The sequence below is a fragment of the Pecten maximus genome, chromosome 5, assembly GCF_902652985.1.
Source record: "Pecten maximus chromosome 5, xPecMax1.1, whole genome shotgun sequence".
NCBI classification, from domain to species: domain Eukaryota; kingdom Metazoa; phylum Mollusca; class Bivalvia; order Pectinida; family Pectinidae; genus Pecten; species Pecten maximus.
Window position 1 is genome coordinate 17,007,771 of NC_047019.1, and position 21,375 is coordinate 17,029,145.

At 36.1% G+C, this 21,375-nt stretch overlaps 1 protein-coding gene across 1 annotated transcript; it reads left to right on the forward strand.

Moving 5' to 3' along the window:
* The first annotated feature begins 20 nt into the window (after nt 1-20).
* On the forward strand, nt 21-8,907 carry LOC117327341 (prostaglandin reductase 1-like). Its single transcript, XM_033884278.1, has 9 exons — nt 21-174; nt 3,453-3,498; nt 3,771-3,827; nt 4,151-4,315; nt 4,582-4,699; nt 6,165-6,317; nt 6,699-6,804; nt 7,779-7,897; nt 8,355-8,907. Exons 1-9 carry the CDS (start codon nt 66-68, stop codon nt 8,463-8,465), a joined length of 984 nt encoding a protein of 327 aa, XP_033740169.1. The 5' UTR covers nt 21-65; the 3' UTR covers nt 8,466-8,907.
* Nucleotides 8,908-21,375: the final 12,468 nt, after the last annotated feature.

The following is a 21,375-nucleotide window of genomic DNA, read 5'->3' on the forward strand; positions in this document are numbered from 1 at the left end:
CGACGATCATTTCACAGACGTGTTTTTGAATAGACACAGAAAACAAGGCCGTCAGAAATCTAAACATGAGCAAGTGCAAAATCTGGACACTGAAAGCTGACTTTCAGGGACAAGCCAAATTTTCCGATTTTCAACTTATAGAAGAAGACATCCCCACCAGTCTTAAAGATGGAGGTAAGAATTGTGTATTCTATGTATGGAAAATACTTTGATAGGCCTGTAAGATGTTTAATTATAATATGACCACCGTTGATTATATCTTAACATATGTGTATAAAAACGGTGGTAGCCTAGCTAGCTACACTCATATATATATTATAGAAAAGTTATAATTTACACGAAAATGGTGGCAAATACGTATACAGTATTAAAACTATACTATCCATTACTTAGTAAATTAAAGATGACGGGAAAAGGAAAATAATATCAATCTGAGAACAATGATACAACAATTGGTATGTATAACTTAGTTATGGCGTAAAGCTGGCAACATCTTAAACGACTATACATTAACATCACCAGAGAGGTAACCATCCGAATAATCAATTGTACATTGTGTAAAAGCAATGTAATTTTAAATAAGATAATTGAACTAATTCTACCTGGTGTCAGGACACCAAAACCAAAGGCTCGTGCTTGTGGTTAGTATTAACAGAAAAATATATTGACCCTAATCATACTATGAGTAGTGTCTAATATAGTTTTTCTAAGATTAATTTAAATAATTTAATCAATACTAACCAGAAGCAGACGCCTGTGCCAAAACAGAACGAAAATAGAAAAAAGGACAAATATATACAATACTTTAATGGGGATTTATTTACCGGTCTCTCCATCCATTCCACTAGTCCTTTACAAGAAGCAGTTTAATACTGTAGACTTTCAGGAGAGTCGATTATTCAATTTTGGATCTTTATCACTTCTGGCTTTTCTTAAATATATTTTTGTTTCTCATTTTCTCTCCGTGAGTTCTGTCACTGGATCCACAAGTATAATATGTGCTGATCAAACAGAGAGACAGAATTGTCCTCTTGATCCAGCACATTAAAGATTGAGTATATTATTAAAGTGTTGGATTAGAATATGTACGGTACAATATAGTATGACGTGGTAAAAGTCAACTAAGCAATGCAATCATTTACTACCATCGGTGGTATATACCAGCGATTTGACTCACACCATAAAATCTTTTATCATAATAGCAAAGCTTCAAAAAGTATACGCTGTGCCAGATACCGTATAGCGGGAAATTTTAGCATTTGGCGATTTGGTGATGAAAAGTGAAAGTTAAATTTTGGCGGGTTAAAATTTAGCGATTTTCCTTAAATCTAGGGTTTTAATTTGGCGTTGAGCATAAATATTACCTACCGGTAAATACTGTATATATAATTATGTTATGTCCATACATCCTATCCGGGTTGATTAAGAGAGTTGTGTATTATCAATCCTCTGTCTCGAAACCGGAAACTATTACCCAAAAATTTCAGACGAACACATACATGTAGATTTGTCAAATTAGTGTTTATATGAGTATGTGTACAAGCAACAGACAAAGAGAATTTAATCAACCGTATGATATCGACGTGGTCATCTATTGTATGATATGTTTACATACAGGTAAGTTTAACAATGAGTCTACAGGTAAAGTGTTAACACCAGTCCATTGGATGTTATGGGTAGATGGCTTTGTTTTCACAAAAATTAATTATGATGCGATATCTCATATATGTCATACTTGTATAGCTATATATGTATCGTGAGTAGTTGTTCATTAGCTATTCATACCTATTCGGCATTTTGGCCGACAGGTGCCAGGCAACAACCAACGCTACGCACTAGTCGTTGCTCTCGGGAGTTATCAAAGGCGGTCGGAACGGAAATATTGGCAAAATTGAAATTTTCGCGTCTTTTTAATTGGCGGTGTTAAAATTTGACGGGTTAAATTTTGGCGATCTATATACGGACCCGCCAAATCGCCAAATTAAAGCCCCGCTAAAATTTCCCGCTATACGGTAAGTCGAATTATTCTGATCAGAGCATAAGGTGTGTATATGTCACACCTCGCTATAAAACTTTATTCAGCTCTCTGAAAGGATGCAGTACGTGTAAAGACTAAGTCTAGTGTAGCGATTATGTATATTGATGAAGATGTTTTGTGATGTGTAAATCGAAGAAGACTGGAGCGCAGTTCTGACGTTTTACTCTCTAGTGGTAACACGATACAATTTAACCAGATGAGATTAAAGCATGCTTGATGGGCGGTATGCACTCAATCAATTGCATGATTTTGAGAGTTAAAGTGTGGGTAGTGTAAAGTTAAGGAACGTCTTGCCAACCAAGCTATATTATAGAATGAAAATATCTCTCTTGGTTATAGATTTTAGGGATTATTTATCTAGAAGCTACAAAAAGGAGGGTTGCTAACATCAAACCCCAAGAATACATTTTAACAATTATAAAGTATGGACTTTTCGATGGTTTTGAGGTACCGTAATATATAGATCGATTTCTACTACTTATACTAATATGTTGAATAGACCGAACGGAGAAGGCATTTTGCATTTAAATAGGTCACTCTCACAATTTATGCAGAGTTTAAACAAAATATTGAAAACATATCAATGCACGATCATTTCGGGTTTATAGATCCACATTCCATATTGCGAAGGAAGAAAATTTCATTGATTACTTTATTCATCTTTCAGTGGTTCTTAGCTTGATTAAGTATGTAGTTAATTAATTAAAAAACTGGATCATCATTTAATTTTAGCTAAACGGTGGAAGGCAGTAACTTTGATAATATAAAATAAGAAGATGATCACCTGTCTCAAAAGGGGGAAAATTATATAGGGCGTTAACATGTACCTGGTAATCCTTCCTTAATAAAAGCCTACACCACATTCTGCGTGACTTGGGTTCTGAACACCAATCACCATTTCGTAAATTCGAGAGTCAACACAAAGCACAACCTCACATATACATTTTTATGATAAGAATTTAGAAGTGGCATGGAATAAAAAGAAAAGCGTCGGAGACTAAAACTTACCAAGCATTGCTTGCATGGCTATCCAAGCAGCAACATCAAAGGGTAGTAACACATGTAAGAGAAAACAAATAAAACATACTTGATGTCATAAAATCATTGTGCCATAAAACAAAGAAATGTTTCCTCAGAGTTCTTTAGAAAGTAACGTAACTCGCATTTCATCGAGATTTGTATGGCGGATGACGTCGAAGAAGCAGAATTCGTTTTCACTTTCGGAGCACCTGGTTTTACTATCTTTGGACTCTTATAAAAAATCTCCATACCTATCTATGCTTTTGTTGATATTTTGACCTCTATTACCAGCTTTCAGTTGGAATTATGATTTCGTTAAATTTCGGCATTCTTTGCTGGATATACATGTATATTGTTTTCGTTTTAATATCTATCTTTGTGTTTGATCCTACAGAACTGGTGTGTGAGGCCATGTACCTGTCAGTGGATCCTTACATGAGGTGAGACATCTAGCACTTTATGATTTTGACAATATATTGCAAATTATATGTTTATCAGACATTTATTAATGTCAAATCAAAACATAGATCAAGCCATATGCACATACGAGTAGTATTTATGTACAATGAACAATATATGGAACTGAGTGTGTTTTATATAATAATGGAAATGTTCTATTGTAATAGTAAGTTAACTCTTGGTCTAAATAATTTAATGATGATCAATATAGTGATGATTATTATGTTGTTAACCATATATACTTTTGTTCTAGATTTTTTTCGGAAATGTCGAAAGTTGGCGAGCCCGTGACCGGAGAGCAAATAGCCAGGTAAGATTATCATAATGTAAGATTTTAAGGAAACATAGATGAAAGATAACCTTATAATGTAAAAAATATTTGATTTTATATTTTTTTCCCAAGTACGCTATTCTTGTAATTTTAAATGACGTCATAACAAATCAGAGGTCATTCAGTTATGTGTTTATATATTGTAGGTACTTAAAGTATTATTATATCAGTAGGACATTCCATTCCGAAAGCATAACATAATCACTTTAATATCAATGGTAGAACATAGACATCTTCGTGTGTCATTGATAGGGAATACCGATGCCATAAAATGAAACATTGTGTCTGTTGTCTGTTTCCAGGGTGACGAAGAGTAAAAACACCAAATACCCTGTCGGTACAAAAATCCGGCTATCGTCCGGCTGGAGGTCCCATACACATGTTAAAGATGTGTCCACGATAGACGTTATGCCCGAACTGGGTGATCTCCCTTTGTCGCTGACACTTGGAGTGATGGGGATGCCGGGGTATGAAGTTTAATTCTTACATATTTTTCTTTTTATAACTTCATCTTTAAATTCTTCTCAAAAGAATGAGCTTCGTATTCATGGTTTTATAAATGTGCGTGAATTTAGCGAACATTTAATTTACATACAGAGTTGGTACTCATTGTATCACCAGTGATTCTGATATTAGAATTATGTACATGTAATGTTGGTTGTGGTTTTACCTGTAATATAAACGTAATCGATGACAATGTCTCTGAATCATTATCACCTTCCTTGTTCTACAGAATGACGGCGTATTTCACCTTACTTGACGTACTGAAATTACAAAAAGGAGAGACGATGGTTGTGAGTGGTGCAGCAGGAGCAGTAGGAAGTCTTGCTGGGCAGATAGGAAAAATACTGGTAGGATATCACTTCTTTACTGCGAAATTATTTTTTGTGATGGTTTTTGCCAGCATTTGGAGTACATGTACTTGGGTAAAAGTCTTTGGAAAACTTCTATATTGTGAAGTTAGTTTTTGTGATGTTTCTGACCACTGGTCGGGAACACTTTGTTAAAACTCTTTGAAAACCTTCTTTATTGTGAAGTTAGGTTTTTGTGATGATTCTGAACTTCGTTTGGGTACTTGGATAAAACTCTTTTGAAAACATTTCTCATTATGAAGCTAGTTTTTGTGATGTTTCTGACCACCATTTGGGGTACTTTGGTAAAACTCACCGTGGAAAACTTCGTTATTGTAATTTGGTTTTTATGATGTTTCTGGTCACTCTTCGGGGCACTTTGGTAAAACTCCCTGGAAAACTTCGTTATTGTCAAGTTAGCTTTTTGTGATGTTTCTGGCTTTCGTTTGAGTACTTTGGTAAAGCTCTTTGGAAAACTCCTTTATTGTGAAGTTTGTTTTTGTGATGTTTCTGACCACTTTTGGGGTACTTTTGTAAAAGTCCCTAAAAAACATTTTTAGAGAGTATTTCGACCAAGCTCTTATGATAGTTACGTTCCAACATTTCGCCTTATTCTTAAGAAGGATGCGTAAGTGTAGAGGGAGATCAACGGTAGTTGTGCTGCAAGACTCATATTGAGTAAAAGGAGGTCGTTTTGGCATAACATGTGTACATGTTATTGTACAAAAGAAGGTGTGTTTGCTGATATTTGTTTTAGTTGATCTACTTGTTCTTTTACATGCTTCAGTTCAGTTACCATATACGGAGTACTACCTGTTACATTGTTATGTGACGATGGATCTTGTCATTTCAATGTTATAAGTATAAGGTCTTGTAGTTCTGACAACAGACTTACCTGAGATCTGTAAAGAAAGAACAGACAAATATTTAGATATACCAAGTTTCCATCGGGGAAGCATATCAGTTTTGGGTTTATGTCTCCTTATGTCTCTTGAGCAAGATATAAAAGACTGGTTTCCTTAAGACTGTTATACAGGATCATTCTGAACCTATGCAGCAGGTGAAACATATGCTATAGTGCCGGTCAGATAGGCGTGGAACTCAAAACGCAGTTATATGCGAACCAGTGAGTCTGTGCACTGTTATGAAAGAGTTATGTTTGGAAAAAATCTATAAAACGGTGATTCGTGGGGACCCTGTATAATGTTTGGTTTGTTTTTGTATTATTTGACTTTACCTCCTATTATTTAAAGAGAGCGCTATATGAGGCTGAGCAGCTGTAGGTTGTTCCTGGGGAAACTATGAAATGTGAAAACTATGAAATGTGAAAACTATGAAATGGTGAGAACTGCTGTTGTGAGTTCAGAAAAAGGCGCATGTGACGATTATTTTTGTAAAAATTGTTGATTAATTCTTCTCGATTATGTATTAAGTCCTTACACATGCATTTTCCTTTGCGCTAAAGGGTTGCACAGTAATTGGGTTTGCTGGGACAGACGCAAAGATTAAGTGGTTGAAGGAACTGGGATTCGACTATGCATTCAACTACAAGACTGAAGATGTGAGCAAGTCCATTGAGAAGGTGGCTCCGGACGGCGTACACTGCTACTGTGATATGGTATGTATTTGTATCATGAATGTTTCATTCTGTTCTCTAAATGGCGAAAAAAGTATTATATAGATGGATTTGATAATAATGAATGTTTTCATTCTATTCTTTAAAAAGATAAATATAAAATATCAAGATTCATTAAAAATAAATTATGTTCTCTAAATAGCGAAAATATTATGTATCATAGCAAGGTTAATTAATAATAAGTGATTTCATTCTGTTCTCTTAGTAGCGAAAAAACAATGTATCAAGATTCATTAATGATAAATGTTTTAATTCTGTCCTATATACAGAGAAAAATGATCAAAATGAAAATAAAAAACCATCACAGTATTCTTACTTACATACCATCGTTTTGTAACGAATTATGATTTACTTACGTTGTAGGTTGGAGGGGAAATCAGTTTCCAGGTATTGAAACACATGAGGAATTTCGGCCGCATGGCGGTGCTGGGGTCAATATCGACGTACAACAACAGCAAGGATATATCAGGTGCGTTAATTACCAAGGAATTTTACGTGAAAGATAAACTCAGAAATAGGGAATTATTACCTCTCTTGACTGACAGGGGAAAACAAGAAATCAGTTACATGTTTATTGATGAAACCTGTTGCATTAAACAAAATCTGTCCTTTTGGCGAACTGGGTCATCCAAAGGCACATATTTCAGAAATATTTAACGATAAATACATTACATTTAATTTGATAAAGTTTTATTACCCTGTAATACCCCGAGTTGTAAATTAGGCGACAATCGATGCTAAATTAGCATTATCAGTCATACACAGAGTACCTACATGTATATATTAAAGTGCTCTCAATTCAACGAAATTTCTAAAAAGACAATAACCTATCGACTAATGATACCCTATAAACCCATTGTGATAAGAAGTTATTAAAAAATATACAATATTCAACTATTAAATACGTTTGTGTTAAGTGTCTTGGAACTTATTGACGGCAGTGTACCTGTATAAGCATTTTAATTCTTTGATGTAACTATGTAACCAATACAACTATACACCTTGATGAAATAGCGAAACTATAATAACTCTAAATCAAATAAAAACTTTAACTATCCCAAATCAAATAATAAAACCTTAACAATCCCATTCAAATAATGTAGCTTTAACAATTCTTTTCAAATAATGTAACTTTAACGATCCAAATCAAATAATAAAACTTTAATAGTCTCAATTTTACGGATAAATGTAGCTTCATCATTTCTATCAAGGGACAAATCGCGTACTTAAGCTACAATGAAAAGTTGTAAAATTACAATAAAAAGTTGTAAATTAACAATTAAAAGTTAATGATAAAAGGTTTATAATAAAACTTTATATGAAAAAATTATAAAATTACATTAGTATTGTTTTCACGCTTGGTTTAACCTCAAGTTGCATTATTATCTGATCAATAGGCCCGATATTATACAACATTAATTTGGTTTTCCGTTTACTATCCAGCACCCTACCTGTTTCCGGATATCCTTAAAAAATCACTGTCAATTACTGGATTCATCATTTTTAATATCCGAGAGAAATGGCACATCGGTGAAAAGCAAATGGTGGAATGGATCAAACAGGTAATATTTATTCATAACATGCAATGAATAATTTTCTCTATATTTCGAATATGTTTGGCAAGTTTTTCTTCCAATACGTGTAAGAGATGAGTAAAAAACATGTAACATTCTTAGTGCAGGGAAACATTTTTTTAATCCTTTCAAGGGAAAAAATATTTAAGAATAGATTTGTCAATGAAGTTTATCCTTAACTGGGGTTTTTCTTAATAAAAAGATTCTGTCTAAACCGTATCAAGGGTCCATCATTGATAAGAATTAATGGTATTATGAGCATCCAGACTTACTTTATCTGGTTATACTGCATTAAAAGGGTCCAGGTTTTTTTTCTGTAAATGGAATATCCATATCAAATTGTTTAATGAATTGTGATATCCAGTCTATTAAGGTTTACAGATTAATTAGATTGTATACGAATAAAGAGCAAAATATTTACCTTTTCATAATGAATATTTTTCAGGGTAAATTGAAATACAAGGAGACCATTACAGAGGGATTTCAAAACATGCCTGAAGCCTTCCTCGGATTATTCGAAGGGAAAAACACAGGCAAAGCAGTCGTGAAGGCGTGAATGTTATCAGAACAAAAACATTTGGTAGAATTTAAATATTTCTAAAAATGCTTGTTTCATGATTTCATATGCTCAATACAAGATAAAAAACTTGACTTCATAATTTCAAGAGTTGGAAAAAAAGCAAAAAACAGAAGAAAAAAATGTATTATTTAACCGCATAGAATTTGTTATGAAATGCTATATCTGAATCGCTTTATTTTTTGTTATTTATTTAAGAAGTCCAATATTTCTACCTTTTATTCTTACTCTTTACATTAAAAAGTATTGTTTTATACATCTCACAATGAATACAATGTACTGTAATGAATATATCATATCTCATTTAGTCGCATACCTTTGTTTCTGATTCTGACTCGAAGTGTACCTCATTTTGTCTATCATGCTGTGAAATGTCCACTCTGTGAATGGAATAAACAAGTCCAAAAAGGCAGAAATTGTCCAAATCGTTCAGTCTTGTTTGTTCCTTGTGTTTCCTTTGAACTACAATAGGTCCTGTTCCCATTTCTAAGTTATCAATTTTTTTTTAATCAATATGAAACAATTTTTCGCTAAGCTAAGTGTTTCCCTCAAATCCAACAATACTTCCTTGTGTAAAACTGTAATTTAAGAATTTTAGATAAAGGAATTTTGAAGAGAGCGGGGCTATGACACCAATTAAGAAAATACATTGGCAAAGTATATGTAGACTGTGATTAATGGGGCTTAAAATTGTGAAAATTAACATGACGTTGCTCACAGTAGGTCGTATCAGCTATATTTGGTGCGTATAAATGCATGTTCGATTGTAAAACCTCAGATTGATGTAAAGTTAGTGATTCAGAAATATACATATATTAATGCTAACATTGCTGTGCTGTCAAAGTATATATATATTGTTCGTGACTGGTTCGTTGTCTGGTTCGTTGTCTAACATTTAATATTCAATACAATTTCAAAGACTAAAGACCAGTAAAAAAAACTTTCTAGTTGCAACCTCCAATTGTTCGAGGGTTTCATAATAAAACTACGATCCCTTTAAAACTATTTTCAAAGTAACTTATAAAATGTTTTTGATTGTGGATTATGGAAAAAATATCTTTTTCATCATAAACAATGACTTCCATAGGTAAAATGTAATGATATATCAATGACAGTGTGATTTATATTTTTATGAACAAACGTAGCGATACAAATTGTTTATTACTGATAGAGGCAATTAGCCGACAATCTATTTTTCTACCTATATATATACAATATAACAGACAAACCAGTCAATTAAATCTAGTTAATATTCCAGGAATTAGGCGTGTAAACATACGACTAATTGAAACAACAGCACATGGTGGTAAACCACACATACACAATAAATCACGTTAAGTAATAATTCATCCGAAAATTAACACTGTTTCCGCTGGTGACAAACATCTAAGTTAAGAACTCATAACAACTCTTAAACTAGAAGTAGTTGATTGACAGGTCGTTGTGGACACAAATAGTCAAATTGTCCAATTGTCAACCTGTATCGCTCCTTCATCCAAGTACATATCAAATACTTACATAAAGGAAATACTGTAAACGTTATCTTTTTCTAGTGTTTTTCTCGTTGGAACATTCCGCTATATTATGATTGCGCCAATGGTAGTTTATCTACATTGGTTTCCATGGCAATTATTGTTGATGCGTTAATTCATCATTCCGCTAATCTGTTTTCATTTGGTTTCGCGTTAAAATTTGAGTATGTCAAATTAAGTAAGTTTACATTTGTTGAATCAACATATAGTTGAAAAAAGTATGACGTGGTTTTGTGTCGGTTGTTGTGTTTGGGTAACCTGTAAATTATAATGGAGACAGCCTGGTAAGTTTGATGTGGTCTTTATTGTGGTCGCAGCTTCAAGTCATAACATACAAACAATATTACATATAAATTCTTGTTATTGATATACAATACCAATCGCGAATTAAACCACACAATGGATTTAATTACAATACAAGGAAAATCTAATGCAGAAACAAATAAAATTATGCTACATAGGAAACTCTTGTTATTGATATACAATATCAATCGCGAATTAAACCACACATTGGATTTAATTACCATACAATGAAATTCCTAATGTAGAAAAATAATAAACTAATTTGGGGAAAATTAGCTAAGTTAAAACTGGGGAGAATTAACTAAGTAGAGCTACTCTTGCTTGGCAGTGAGGGGTCGATGACTTAGGAACAACTCGTGCAGCAAGGACACAGCATAAACATGACATAATGTGTTAAGTTTTTCTATGCCTAAAAACTTTACCAAAGAAACATTTTAACAATTAACCGAGCATGACAACATAAAAATATAACAAATAAATTCAATCTGAATGAGGTAGGAAGGCTTATTACATGAATTTGATATAGTGCTGTTCTGGTTCAAGATAAAAATAAGACATTGAAAACATTTTCAATCTAGACCAGCTACAAAGAAAAAGGGAAGATAACACGTGTATCTGTTTACATGGGAAACGCCCACTTTTTGTTTACATCGGCAACTTCCGGTTTTGAAGTGAACTTCCGGTTTATAAAAAAGAAGGTTAATGAAAGTTCCTAGAGGGGTGATTACAATTGCTGACTTATGAAAGGATAAATAAACATCTATTTTATCAATTATTTGAACCAATATGCCTACTTTACATTTACAATGAGCATGACACATTAGCAGTTATTTCAAAGTACAAGATAAATAATTCTCAGTCATATAAAAGTGATAAGAATGTTTTCACGCACTATATTCTAAAAGCATGGTTTTGGAAAAATACATTATCAGTTATTTACGAGTATAATTTTAGCAACATTATAATAATTAGATGCATAGAATAAAAAATTTACTTACTCTTGATTGAGTTATTCTAGACAGATGGATTTGCATCTTGAGATCGTGATGATCTAGCTGTTATTTAAAATCATACAAACATGTGTTTGCCGTCCTTTGGCGGATGTTATGAATTCATCAGGGGACGCAACTCTATTCTAGTAATTTGAATAATTTGGTGCGAACAAGTGCGGTAACAATACCGAAATCTTTGATAATAATAAATTTAATGTAAATAAATAGTTAAAGCTTTAGTTAATGATCTATTTAGCTTGAATCTTTACAATCCTTTCCAAACATAGTTTCTCAAAGGTGTAAGACCTTTGTTACAGAAAAGTACAATGTTTTTGTCCAAAATATGATTATTTTGTAGGGTATTAAATAAAATTCTACCTATCAAAACTTAACAGAACTCTACCGTAGTTAAAAAAACAATCTGAAGGTCGAACAGATAACAAGTGGGAAAATTACAAATTCTTTATCTTACGTGTGACTTAAAGTAAGTGGGTAAAAATGCATTGTGAGCATGAAAAGTCTATAATACTAATAAACAATAATCTCATACACATGAATATGAATAAAGTCAGTTTACAAAATCAAAATACAAAAATACAACATAATAAAAATAAAAACAATTGCTCACCTGTAAATTATAATGGAGACAGCCTGGTAAGTTTGATGTGGTCTTTATTGTGGTCGCAGCTTCAAGTGACTAGCTGGACACGCGACACACTACATACTCAGGTGCCCCCAATATCGGTGAGGTTCCAGGAGGGTTATTCGCAGTATTTACTAAAGTGAGGTATTGGATTTACCTTTGAGAGGCCTCATAAAAAATGTATGTCCAGTCGGACCTTATTGCTGATTGGTCAAATCTTAGCGTGGGTTCGGACAAAGAACTGAGAGAAAAACACCAATCTGGCCGAAAGATTACGTAACATTACCTGAGCCTTAATTGACTCTGACATGCCGATAATTTGGGTAACAAAGGGTAGAAAATATATTTAGGACAGGACCAGATTTCTTAAGTGACACCACAAAAGGGATTATGAGAATCTAACAGAGTTGGGAAAGTGGACAAATAACCAAAAAATGTTGTGAACGTAAATGTTGTTTGACAAGCCGCTTTATAGCTCAATTAACGTGTCTAAGTACAGAGTTAGTTAATTTGGGAATAGTTGTGTCCAAACTGTGTACAAAAATGTTTTAAAAAGTAAAAGATTTCAGTTTCAAAGTAATAAACAAGTTTATATACTTTTTGATGTAAGTTACAAAAAAAACGTAAAATATCAGTATGATATATCCCTCCTGGTTGGGAAAAATCTTTGTCCTCAAAGATTAAAAGTAGTGGTAGGTATTTGTACAACAATATAAAGGGAGATAATTCACATCAAACAAATGTTATAGACAATTGGGTACATATAAAAACAATGGTTGACAAATTTAGTGATATTTGCTATATACACATATACATATTGTATACATTTTAAACAACTCCGGCCGGTGGTTGAAAAAAAGAAGTATTTGAATGACATAATGGAAAGATCACATCTTATTTGCCTTTATATAGACAAATTAAAGTTATGAGATGAAAAATTACTTGAATTGTAAGATACAGTGGTTCATATAATGTCCAACTCTTACAAACATCACATATGGAAGAAATGAAAAAGTAATATGCTCAAACAATATATATAAACAATATGGCGAAGTAAGTCATGCCTGGGTAATTCATGTCCATACAATATGCAAACTTAGTGCAAAACTTGGAAATACCCTTGATGGGTTAATACAAAATAGGCAGCATATGGGTGCCTGAGTATTTTTGTGATGCGCCAGCTTTGGAAGGGGGAAATATTAATGGTATTGTTAGGGTAAATTGTTTGTTTAGTGTGATTATTTACTATAGAAAAGTGATCCCACTCAATATGAAGAGACCTTAAGACTCGACCTCTGAGTGAGATACTAGTAACATTAGTGGGTGGAATGATTGTCCAGTTATTGGGACATAATGGGAGGGAAGCCACTTGTATCAGCATACAATCATGACCAGTGGTAAGTTCTAGGAAAATAGAGGTTTTGTGAGCAGATTTTAATTTTCTCCAGAACATGTAAGTGGAGAACAGGATGAATGCTGTTGTTAATAAGGATAAGGTAACATAAGGCCAAGGAGTCTGCAAGGAGTTGTAGACATGGTCAGTGATTGTGGGTAAGGTTGTTAAGTCAGGCAGTGCCTTGTAGTGGAAACTTGGTACATTTGGTGGGATGGTTAGTGCAGAGGATGTTTGTGCTAATAAAACAGTTGCTGAAAGGTGACGGAACTTTCTTAATAACCAAATAAATAATCCAATTGCTAACCATGCCGAAGCTGTGGCAATTAAAGCCATTATTCCGCTAGTGTCTAGCCAATTGCCAGAGGTAAATTCTAGCTGACCATCTATCATAGATTCTGATAATGTTTGAAATACCTTTTCTCCTTGTTTTGTTTTCTTAGCAATACGTTTAAGACTTAGATGGTACTGTTTGTCATTTGCTAGAGTTTGAGAGAATGAGTGATTATAAATCTCAATATTTGGGATTTTGATATGTACAGACTTTCCATAATTAGTGTCTCCAAATATGGAGGCGTGATTTTCGGGGTCGAAAAAATGTTGAATCAATGCTAAATTGATTGGATGTAAAATTGAAATGTCTCCAGTGTCATTTTGACCTTGACCAAGCCTTGATGGAAGATACAAAGTATCTGAAGTGACTGAACATCTCGATGGTACACGCAATACACAAAAATTGCAACCTTTTATCATTTTCTGGCCAGACGGGCAGTCTAGTGCTAACATTTTGGTTCGGTACAACATTAAATTTGATGGTGAAAGTTCAATAATGCCAGGTTTCAGTGCATTTGGTACAAAACGAAAATCGCAAAAAGATTTCACTTGAGACTTTTGATTATAAAAAATTGAGGAGTAACATGAACCAGATGCTACAGAATTTAAAGCTACATGAAAAGGACAGTACATAATATCTTGTCCTCTACACTGGCTAAGTTGGGTATGTGAAAGAACTGAAAAATGTTGATTATCACTGGTATGTACAAAATAATCTGGAGTGTCTAATAATTGTGTGGCATGAGTGGATGTGGTATTGATGGGCACTGGATAGGAATATACCTTGTATAGTGATAAAGGTTGGACAAAAGATGATATAGGAACCTTTAACATGATGTACAAGTTAGAACTGTGCCTAGCATACAAAAATTCTGCAAATGAATAATAATGTAAAGGATCAAAATGGATAATGTGTGTTCCTGGATATTTTGTGGATAGTATGTTCTGGATTTGTTTGAGTGTAGATCTAATTGTATGATGTGACAAAATAAAGGGAGACAACTTGCCTTTAGCAAAATCATGAATTGCTAATTGAACATGTTCTAGATGTTTTTCTAAAACTGCACTTGAGTTAATTTGCTTTAACATCCTATTTTCAAGCAATATATATTCATGTTGCATTCCATCCATGGCACTAGAAAATTGTTGAGCTAATGTCACAGATTCATCATGATTATTACGTACTGCCTTGATGACATTGTCAAACCGTTCATTGACTGTACTTACAAATGATGTTAACTGATGAGCTTCCTGGGTCATGGCTTTGGCTAGTTTGATGTTGTTATTGTTCAATGTTTTCATGTGTTGTTTTAAGTTGTCAACATCACTTGATGTCGCTGTTCCAAACAATGATTTCGAGATATCACCGATGAAGTCAAAAAAACCTCGTTTGGATCTCCTAGAACCAAATTTAACTGTATTTGGAAAGTAAGAATGAGGGATGAGGCGATGGATTTTGGTGACTGTGGAATTAATGCTAGCCATACATTGCATTCTTAGAGCTTCCAATGTTTTCAATACCACATTTGCTGGTTCACATTGTTGATTTCTACACTGGAGATCTCCTGGGAGGTATATCCTAGACGGGAGTGGTATTTCAAATGTGTGCGACCAATATTCTTGACCAAGATGTAATTTTGCTGTGGGGTTGAATACAATTCCATAGTTCAATCTTTGAACTAGTCCGGGGTCATTATCACAGGCCGCAAAGGGGAGGATCAGGAGGGTCATCACAGCAAGGAAGCTCCACATAGGAGGAAGTCCAAAGATACCTAATAGGAAGCAGACAGATAGGATAATATTAGCTACTTGTATGCCGTTATGAGATGTTGCAATCACCTCAAAGCACTAAATAAACAGAATTATATCTATTTAAATCTTAGCATTCAGTATGCATGGAGAGAAAAAGTAGGAGAAAATAGAGAAAAGAAATACCGGTAAAAGATATCTAAGAATTAACGTTCCCTGCGAATGTTTATTGCCGTGAGAAACATGTCAGTTTAGACTGTTTACCCTTTTTACGAGCTTTCCCTGTTTGCGTTTTAGTGATATGAAATTCACGAACCATTGCTGGAGGTAGGTTTTCTACTGGCTCCCAGGTTCGGACAGAATGACCCAGCCATTTTACACGGAATTCTTTAACTCCATTGCGAAACTTATACTTAAGAAGTCTTTCAATTGGATAAGACTGCTGGTCATCCGGAGGAGAATGATTGGTTTGATTTGGTTGAATTGGTTTAGTAGGGTTGGGTTGGTTGGGTTGGGGTTGGTTTGGTTGGGCTGTGTTATCAGCAGTTGGGTTTGGTTGGTTTGGTTGGGCTGTGTTATCAGCAGTTGGGTTTGGTTGGTTGGGTTGGGGTTGGTTGGGATGGGGTTGGTTTGGTTGGTTGGGTTGGGGTTGGTTGGGATGGGGTTGGTTTGGTTGGTTGGGTTGGGGTTGGTTGGGATGGGGTTGGTTGGGTTGGTTGGGTTGGTTTGGTTGAGGAGGATTGTTTTGATTGCCTAGAGGTACATTGGTAATGTTAGGTAAGCATGTTGGTGGATTTAGACTAGGCCGGTTGTCTGGGTTTGTATACAGCTTTAGTCGGTTTGCATGTATTAGAGATTTTATCTCTTTATGCGTATTGCATCTTCGAAGTTTGTAGGTATGGTTTGGGCCAATATCGACGATGTAATAGGGCCCATCCCATGGGTGATGTAGTTTTGGTGACAAACCTTGTGGTATTCTTGGTGAATGAAGCATGACTAAGTCATGGATGCGGAACTCGGGGACTGAAGATTTTTTGTCATGATGTTGTTTTTGTTTGTTTCTGGCCTCTGTTATGTTTTTGTTGGCTGTTTGTCTTACATCCTTGAGGTGATCTATGAGTTGAGTGACATGTGTTTTAGCATCTTTGTTCAGACCATCTTTTGGTATTAAGGCAGTGTCAAAGGGTAAGTTCATTTCTTTGCCATACAGCATGTGATATGGGGACATATAAGAAGCCTGGGTAGATGGAGACATTCTGAAAGCCATAAGAACACCAGGTAAGAACTCGGGCCAGTTTTGTTGATTTTTATCAACATATGCTCTCAAGCATTGGGCCAGTGTACTGTTCATGCGTTCGCATGTAGAGTTGGTTTGTGGATGGTATGAACTTGTAAAGTGTCTTGTGACTTGGAAGATTTCACATACAGCAGTTACAAGTTTACTCATGAAATTTTGCCCTCGATCACTGACTATCGTACTTGGGGCACCATATCTGGCGAATATTTCAGAGTACAATACCTTGGCAATTTCCTTAGAATCTTGTGTTTTCAGAGGAAATGCTTCCGGCCACTTGCTGAAGGAGTCAACAACAAGAAGAATGTATTTGTAACCTTCTTTTGTTGTTGTGATAGGTCCTAAAATGTCCATGTGTAGACGTGAGAAAGTCTCACAGATAGGCATTGTTGTTAAAGGAGCCTGTTTTTTGTTTACAGACTTTTTTATCCTTTGACATGTGTCACAAGACCTGATATAGTCTACAGTCACCTGAAACATTTTGGGCCAATAATACTTCAGTTGGATGGCTTTGTACGTCCTATCAAACCCTAAATGTGCCCCACCAGCTTGACAGTCATGGTAAGACCTAAGTACATCTTCTCTAAGACACCTAGGGACTGCGAGCTGACGAAGGGGAGTTTTCTGAGTATCTCTCTTAGGGTTGGGTATGTACAAGTGATATAGAGTATCATCTAGTATATCATACTGACTGGACAAAGATAATATTCTGACAGCTTGTTGTTTTGATGCTGGTAGCTCCCCTGTAGTCAAGTATTTGTAGATATCCCTGAAGTCTGGACATTCGGACTGAAGTTTACCAACTGGTTCAGGAGTAACAGACTCTGAGATTTCTGTGACAGGTGCACTTGGGGTCTGAACACTGTATAGAAAAGTGACCTGTTGAAGTGAGGACTCTAATTCTAGACCTACAGACGAGACTTCTGGATGGGGGACTACTTCTTCTAGTTCATCTTTTGTATTGGTATCTTGAACTGGGGAGTATGGCCGTCTGGACAGGGCATCTGCCACGTCATTTGTCTTACCTGCTTTGTACAAGATCTCAAAATCGTAGCCTTGTAAGAGTACTGACCATCTAGCTAACCTACCGGTAGACTCTGGCTTGATATCTTTCATCCATTTTAGAGCACTGTGATCAGTATATACTTTAAAACGCTTTGACGCTAGGTACACGTGGTATGTTTTTATACCTTCAACAATGGCAAGACCTTCTCTTTCTGAAATGGAGTACTTACGTTCGTGTTGGTTAAGGGAGCGACCACCATAGGCAATAACACGTTCAAAATTGTTTGAGTCTAACTGACCCAATACATACCCAATGGCTTCACCTGATGCGTCTGTTGTCAAAATGAATGGTTTGGAGTGATCTGGGTATGCAAGCACTGGTGGGGATGTCAAAGCATGTTTGAGTTGGTCAAATGACTTTTGACAGGGTTGTGACCATTCAAACTTCACATCTTTTTGGAGGAGTTTGTTTAATGGTGATGCTATTTTACTATAGTTTTTGACAAACTTTCTATAGTAATTGCAGAGGCCTAAGAAAGATCTTACCTGTTTTTGAGTTTTTGGGACAGGATATGAATCAACAGCGTCTGTTTTAGATGTATCAACTTGAACTCCATCTTTAGAGATCACATGACCTAGGTAATGTACCTTGTGTTGGGCAAATGAACACTTGCTAGGTTTGAGTGTTAACTGTGCCTGCCTAAGCCTATCAAAGATCTCTTGTAAGTTTTTCAGATGAGTCTCAAATGTACGTGAGAAAACAAGAATATCATCAACGTACACCAGACAAGGTTTTCCAATTCAAACCATTCAAAACTTTACACATAAGAGATTGGAAACTTGCCGGGGCATTTACAAGTCCAAACGGCATTCTTTTCCACTGATAAACTCCAGCAGGGGTCACAAACGCTGATTTGTGAGCAGTTTCTGGGTCCATGGGGATTTGCCAGAAACCAGAGGCAAGGTCAAGTGTCGAAAAGTATTGGGCTTTCGATTCTCCAATCGAGTCAAATACATCTTCGAGACGGGGAAGTGGGAAGGTACACTGTTTGGTAACAGCGTTAAGTTTTCTGTAATCTACAGCAAAACGTAACTGACCATTTTTCTTTTTCACCATAACAACTGGGCTCTGCCACATTGATGTGGATTCTGTTATAATGTCATTTTCAAGCATTTCTTTTACCTGTTTTTCAGTTTCAGCTTTGACCTCAGGGTTTTGACGGTAAAATCGTTGCCTGAGGGGAAGAGCATCACCGGTTTCAATTCTATGTGTTTGCTGAGATGTATGGCCTAACTCAGAAAGATCAGTGGCAAACACATTTCTGTTTTGTTTAAGAAATGCTTGAAGGAGCTGTTTTTGGTTTCCTGAAAGATCTGAGCTGTCCAAGTCAAAGGTAATGTGATCAGATGTTTGTGTACTTGAGGACTGTGAGGATGTAGGTTTTGTATGTAAGGGTGTGTCAAGAGACATGACAGTGTTTTGATCAACTACCGATACTGAACCTATTACTTTGCCAGAAAAGAGAACAACTTGTTTTTCTGACGGATTCATGACTTGGACAACACATGTGTGGTCTGGCTGAATGATTGAGACACATTTGGCACCGACAAGACCTAAAGATGGTAATAGAGGTAGTGGTTCGAAAAGTATGTGTGATTTTGGTGGTAGGTCTGGTACTCTGACTGTAATATTGTTGACTGACAGTGGGGGTAGAATGTTACAAGCAGTTGTCCTGGCCAAAGATACTTCTGTGTGGATAGACAGAATTTTGTTCATGTCAAGTTCTTTCAAAAATAAAGTTTTGTTTTTAATGTCAATAACTGCCTCATGTGCATTCAAAAAGTCTAAGCCTAAAATCAATGGAATGTGGAAGTTTTCAAAAACATGAAAGTCAGCCGTGAAAATACACTCACCAATTTTGACAGGGATGGTTGCCTTACCTAGACTGCGATGGGACTCGCCTCCTGCAACCACTGCGGTTACAGCAGAACACTGTTTAATCTGTGTACATGTGTCTACCTTTAATGTAGTCAATAAAGATAATGTGACACAGGAGATTGTAGCTCCAGTATCAACCAGCGCTTTTACTGGTGATTCGTACAACTCTACACTAACTGTGTTTTTATCAACAGGAGTGACAAGATTAACTATCTCTACTGGGTTTGGTAAGTTTGGTTCGGGAGAATGAGTGGGTGTTTGGGGTTTAGAGAGGGTGGTGTTAAAGATGGGTCCTGTGACGTGTTGAGTCATGCTAGTCTGGTTGTGCCTATCCTTGCTGCCAGGGATAGGCACGTACCCCTAATGTCTATTTGGGTATTGTGCTGGGGCAGAAGAAGAGTTAGATGGGTATGTGTTTGCAGTGGGAGGTTGGTTAAATTTTTTTCGCCGGCATGCATCAGAATTATGATGCCAGAGTTTACAAAAAGAACATTGTGTATTGTAAGCTGGACATAAATAGCGCCCTTGGCATGACTTACCACATCCCTGGCATGGTCTTCTGTTCTGTTGATGAGGTGGTGGCTGGAAGGTTGGTGGAGGCTGGAAAGGCTGCTGGGTCTGGAATGGCTGCTGGGTCTGGAAAGGCTGCTGGGTCTGGAAAGGCTGCTGGGTCTGGAATGGCTGCTGGGTCTGGAATGGCTGCTGAGTGTGGAATGGCTGCTGATTGTGGAATGGCTGCTGAGTGTGGAATGGCTGCTGAGTCTGGAATGGCTGCTGGGTCTGGAATGGCTGCTGAGTGTGGAAGGGCTGCTGGTAATATTGTTGAAACTGTTGCTGTTGCTGAGGAGGTTGGTAGGAGGTCTGTTGTTTTGTGTGAGGCTTGTTCTGTTTTCGCTGTAATGAGTGAAACATCTTCTTTAACTCCTTGAATTTGGCTGATGATGTTTGCCTGAAACTTTGATACGAGATCATCACAAAGCTTAGTCATTGATACCAAGCTGACTGTATCTGTGTCGGTGTTGCATGCGATTTCTTCCTTCGCCAATTCTACAGCATGGCGAAGGTCCAAGAAAGATTTTGGCTCCTTGCCAAGTACCTTGGACTTAAATCTTGCCTGGAGACCGTTTATGGCCACTTGGACCTTGCAGCCCTCTATTATATTGTGGCCAAGCGCAAGTTTCTCTGCCCGTTCCAGATATTTGTCGACATTTTCATCAGACATTTGTTTAAGAGAGAAAAACTTGTTGGTGGTGGCCTTTTGGATGAATCTATCAAGAAATGCCTCCTTGAATTTCTGTAGGTCTGTTCTGTTTTCTTCAGGGAGACCTTGCAGCCACAAAGCTGCAGCCCCATCCATGTTGAAGGCCATAGCTGCCAATGTCCTATCATCCGTTATATTGTGGAATTTCTGCCATTCCTCCAAGTTTGATAGCCACAACACAGGGGAATCAGTTCCGTTAAATTTTTTTAAATTTATTCCTCCGTTTGCCATGTCTGGGGAATAAAACTGAATATTGTTCAGTTGTGTTGGTAATGGTGGTGGAGGAGGTAGTTCTATGTCGTCTTCTAAGGATTGTTGTTCCAGTGGCTGTGATTGTTGTTGTAGTGGCTGTTGTTCAGGTTCCTGTGGTTGTTCTGGTTGCTGTGGTTGTTGTTCCAGTGGCTGTTGTCCAGGCTGTTGTGTTGTTGGTGGTGGAGGTGGTGGT

Excerpts from the sequence above, each read along its gene's own strand:
- LOC117327341 (XM_033884278.1), top strand. The coding sequence starts at position 66 with ATGAGCAAGTGCAAAATCTGGACACTGAAAGCTGACTTTCAGGGACAA. Across the intron at positions 3,499-3,770 it reads TCAGTGGATCCTTACATGAG|ATTTTTTTCGGAAATGTCGA; the intron begins GTGAGACATCTA and ends CTTTTGTTCTAG. Across the intron at positions 6,805-7,778 it reads CAACAGCAAGGATATATCAG|CACCCTACCTGTTTCCGGAT; the intron begins GTGCGTTAATTA and ends TTTACTATCCAG.